Source organism: Trachemys scripta, chromosome 5 (assembly GCF_013100865.1).
Source record: "Trachemys scripta elegans isolate TJP31775 chromosome 5, CAS_Tse_1.0, whole genome shotgun sequence".
Lineage (NCBI taxonomy): Eukaryota > Metazoa > Chordata > Testudines > Emydidae > Trachemys > Trachemys scripta.
In genome coordinates, this window is record NC_048302.1 from 139,313,048 (window position 1) to 139,317,213 (window position 4,166).

The window sequence follows — 4,166 nt, forward strand, 5'->3', positions numbered from 1 at the left end:
GGGGAAGGGTATCCCGCGTCCGGACGGGGGAGGAGGGGGGAAGGGGGAGTAGGCAGGGAAGGAGGGGGTAGGTGGGGGTGGGGGAAGGGTATCCCGCCCGGAGGGGGAAAGGGAAGGTGGGGGAAGGGTACCCCGGGCCCGGAGGGGGGAGGAGGAAGGGTACCCGCGCCCGGAGCGGAGGGGGTGAGGAGAGAGGAAGGGGCAGTAGGAGGGGGTAGGAGGAGGAAGGCGGGGGAAGGGTACCCCGGGCCCGGAGGGGGGAGGAGGAGGAAGGCGGGGGGAGGGGGAGGCTGGGGGAAGGGTACCCGCGCCTGAGGGTGGGCAGGGGGGGCTCCCCCCTCAGTGAGGTGTATTTGGTAAGTCCCAGGTTCTCAGTTCAGAGGGGCGCAGACGGGGGCCGGCTGCCTGGGGGGTCTCGGCCACCGGCCCCGGGCGCTGGCCCCTGCCCCTAGTCGTCCACCTCGATCTCCTCCTCGGAGCAGGGCTCGGGGCCCGGGGGCTCGCCGAGCTCGGCCATTCCCGCCAGGCTCTCCAGGGCGGCCGGCGGCAGCTTCTTGAGCGACTCCACGTCGGCCTTCATCTCCTCCAGGTCGCGCTTGAGCTTGGCGCGGCGGTTCTGGAACCAGGTGATGACCTGCGCGTTGCTCAGGCCCAGCTGCTGCGCCAGGTGGTCGCGGTCGGCCGGCGCCAGGTACTTCTGGTAGAGGAAGCGCTTCTCCAGCTCGTAGAGCTGGTGGTTGGTGAAGGCCGTGCGCGACTTCCGCCGCTTCTTGGAGGCCGGCCGCGGCCCGAAGGCGCCCAGCGGGTCGCGACCTGCGGGGAGAGGGAGAGGCGGTCAGGGCGGCTGCTGGCCGGGGGCACCGTCCCTGCGCCGCCCCCGGCCGGGACCTTTTCCTCGGCACCCCCCGGCCATGGGGACGCGGGTCCGGCTCCCTGTGGCGCGGCCTGCGAGCCCCCCGCACGCTGCCCGGGGCCCCTCGGCCCGAGATAAGGCCCCTCACAGCCCGGGCTCATTTCGGCTGGGGGGTGGGGGAGGAAATCCCCCCACCCCCAGGTCTGTGGGGAACAAAGAAATCAGCCGGGGCAGGACCCCGCTGGCGCTGGGGGCTCGCACCCCCGGACTCCCTCTGCCAGTCTGCGGGAGACGCAGCGCTTCGGCCCTTCTCCCCTGCAGCCCCGAGGCCTGTCCCGGGGAGCTGCTCCGTTCTCCTGCCCGGGGCAGAGCCGGCTGCGGTGACTTGTCCCGGCTCCCGGGACTTCCCTGGGGCTGAGGCAGCTCGCAGCGGCGGCGGATCGGGCCCTGCAGACAGCCCGCGGCTTGTCCTTCGGGCTGAGGCCGGGACGGCGGCGAGGGGCCGCGGACAACTGGAGACAAACTAGGCGAAGACACTGGAGTGACCCGAAATCTCCCGGCCCGGCCCAGCCTGACACGGACCCGGCCGGGCGGGCAGCTTCCCCGCTGTGAAATTCTCTCCTCCGCGCGGGTTCGTTTCCCCGCCCGCCAACCCGTAACCCGGCCGTAGCCAGGGCGAGGGAGCCAGGCACGGCCCAGGGGCCGGCGGCGACGCTCGAGTTGTGCGTTGACACACAGCGATGGCCGCGTTTGTTACACGCCGTGGGTGCAGTCACCGACCCCGAACTGACAATCTCCCGCATTACAGACCCAGCCCGGGTTAAAACAGCCCGCACACGGCAGCGTCTTTCTTTCGTTTTAGAAACGATTGTGCGTTTCCTTAGGGGCTAAGAGCTCCCCGACGAGGCCGCTGCGGCGGCTCCATGCTTGAGAGTCCCCGAGCCCAGGACCGGACAGCGCGGCGCACGTCGGCCCCTGGCCCCGCTAACGAGTTAGACGCGTGTGTGCAGAATAGCGAATATCGGTTCTTTTCTCTCTGTCCCGATGCTGCGCCGGGGCTTGGCCGACACAGACACACTGGGACGTACGAACGGAGCCCGACGTGCGGGGCCGGAGTGTCTGCAAAGGTCGGGCTCCTTCCAGTCTAGTTTTGAACTTTCGGAGAGGCGCGCAGGGACATTTATCGCCCGAAACGTGCGCGCTGCGAGACAGTCAATACACAGCCCTGCGCCTGTACATCCCCAAACGGTAAAACGCACCAGAACTCAGCGCGTTCGTACGAGCGTAAGGTGTCGGGCGGGAGAAACGATTTTAGACACCCGGCGGCCGGTGTCTGCCCGTGGATCGCGTGGTTTGAGTGCACTCCGCGAGTTGTGTCGAATCACACATTTCCCGGGACTCGCGTGAACTGGGTGTGCCCGGGAGAAAGTCCGAAATAAACTCGATTTCACGCGCCCGCGGGCTATTTGCTACGGCTCCCGGGCGGCGCATCTCCGGCTGTTCGTACCCGCCAAATTCGCCGGTCTCTGTTCGGAATATACCCGGCGTGTCGGGAGAATTGTGCGTGTGTCTCAGAAAAACGAAAATCGCCTGTAATGCGCGGGGCTCTGGCCGCAAATTCAGAGCCCGCATTTCGCGCCGCGCCGCCCGGAGAGCGGATTCCAACGCGCCGTAGGGTCAATTTCTGCGTTCTCCCGCGGGCTGCGGAACAAAACTTTGCCCCGGCGACACGCGGAGTATTTATTTAACCGCCCCAATAATTGTAACAATGTCTGTGTCAAGCGAAACGGGAACCGGCCGCGTGTTCCTTCGCGGTGGGAGGCTACAGCCCCGCGGAGAAGCGCTCGGCAGCTGCACAGACATCGCTGGGCTCCGTGTGTCTGGGTCGGTCTGGCTAGTTAGCCGGGTGTCTGTCTGTCTGTCTGTCTAGGAAATGGGGAATGAGTCTTCCACGCAGACAAGCCCCGGCACAAGCTAAGGCAGCGGCTCGCAACCTCTCCCGGCCGGGGTCTGATTGGTCTGGGGCGCCCCGAATTCCAAATCCAGACACAAGGGCCCAGGAGTGTCCGGCGCCCCGGTCCCGCACAATGGCCGCCCGCCCCATTGTTACCACAAACGGGATCCGTTCCACTCTACATAGGGCGCTGGCATGTCGGGGTAAACAAGCCCGTGTCTCTAGGAAATGTCAGTTTGTTCTGACTTCGCTGGTGCTTTTCTTGTAAACTAGGCCAAGCTCTGGGGAGCTGCTGTCCCCTGGCAGACCCCTGGGCACCGCGGGGTAACGAACCCCGGTCCCAGGAGGAGCGGAGACCTACCGCGCTAAGGAACTTGAAAACTCAGCCCCGTCCCTCTCGCTTCCCTGCTCGCAGCTCGTAGGCCCCGGGACTTTCCCCGGCGCCGGGGTCTCTTGTCCCGGGCTCCATTTCGTTCCCCGGTCGCTCTGGCTGCAGCCCCAGCCCGGCCCGGCTTCACCCTCACCGGCTGCTGCGGGGACTCCCCTGCCGCGGGCGCTTTCGCTTTCTCCGGGACCGGGCAGGGGAAGCCGCAGGGCCGTCAGGGTCCCGGAAAGCGCCCGGCGCAGTTCGGGGCCGCCTCCCTTTCCCATCTCCCAGAGACCGGCCGGGTCACCGCGGTGCTCCCCGCCGGGCAGCCAGGGTCGCCAAGGCCCGGAGCCCCGGGGGAGGCTACCCTGTCCCTGCTTTGCCCGGGCCATCGTCCCGCCCCGGCCGCGCCCCGGTACCTTCCGCAGCCTGCAGCACGTTCACCTCCAGCCCCTGGAAAGTTTTGCTGGCCAGCTCCTCCAGGGCGCAGAGCGGGGAGGACGGGGCGGGCACGCCGTTCCGGGGCGCTCCGGAGCCGGCCGCTCTGTCCAGCAGCCGGGGCGAGGGGGCGCAGGGCCCGGTGGCCGCTTTCCGCACCGACGGCTTGCTCAGGATGTCCTCGATGCTGAACGGGGTCAGCGGCTTGTTGGAGTTGGCTGGGGGCGGCAGCTGGTCCAGCGGGTTCCTCCGCCTCTCCTGGCCGGCGGGGAACAAGAGGGGGCCCGCCGCCTTCCCTTCCTTGGCGGAGGTCATGGCCCCAAAAGAGGGGTGCCCCCGCCCGCCCCCGGGCTCCTGGCTCCGCGTCCTTCGCCGGGCAGGGGCTCAGCAGCCCCCCCGAGCCATGGGGCCGGGTCCCCCCTAGGAGACTGCGCTCCCGGGCTCCCAGCCTCCGCCCCCGCGCCTGCTGCTGCCAACACGCACACCTCCCCGAGTGCCCCCGGCGGGGGCCTTGGAGCGAGGCAGCGCGGGGCCCGGCGCGCCCGGCTCCCAGC

The 4,166-nt window shown here is 68.7% G+C and overlaps 1 protein-coding gene across 1 annotated transcript; it reads right to left on the reverse strand.

Annotated features, from left to right (window-relative positions):
• Nucleotides 1-325: 325 nt before the first annotated feature.
• LBX2 (ladybird homeobox 2) lies at nt 326-3,927 on the reverse strand. The gene is made up of 2 exons (XM_034772463.1): nt 3,594-3,927; nt 326-813 (listed from the first exon to the last, which is right to left on the reverse strand). The coding sequence occupies exons 1-2, from the start codon at nt 3,925-3,927 to the stop codon at nt 449-451; spliced, it is 699 nt and encodes a 232-aa protein (XP_034628354.1). The 3' UTR covers nt 326-448.
• Nucleotides 3,928-4,166: the final 239 nt, after the last annotated feature.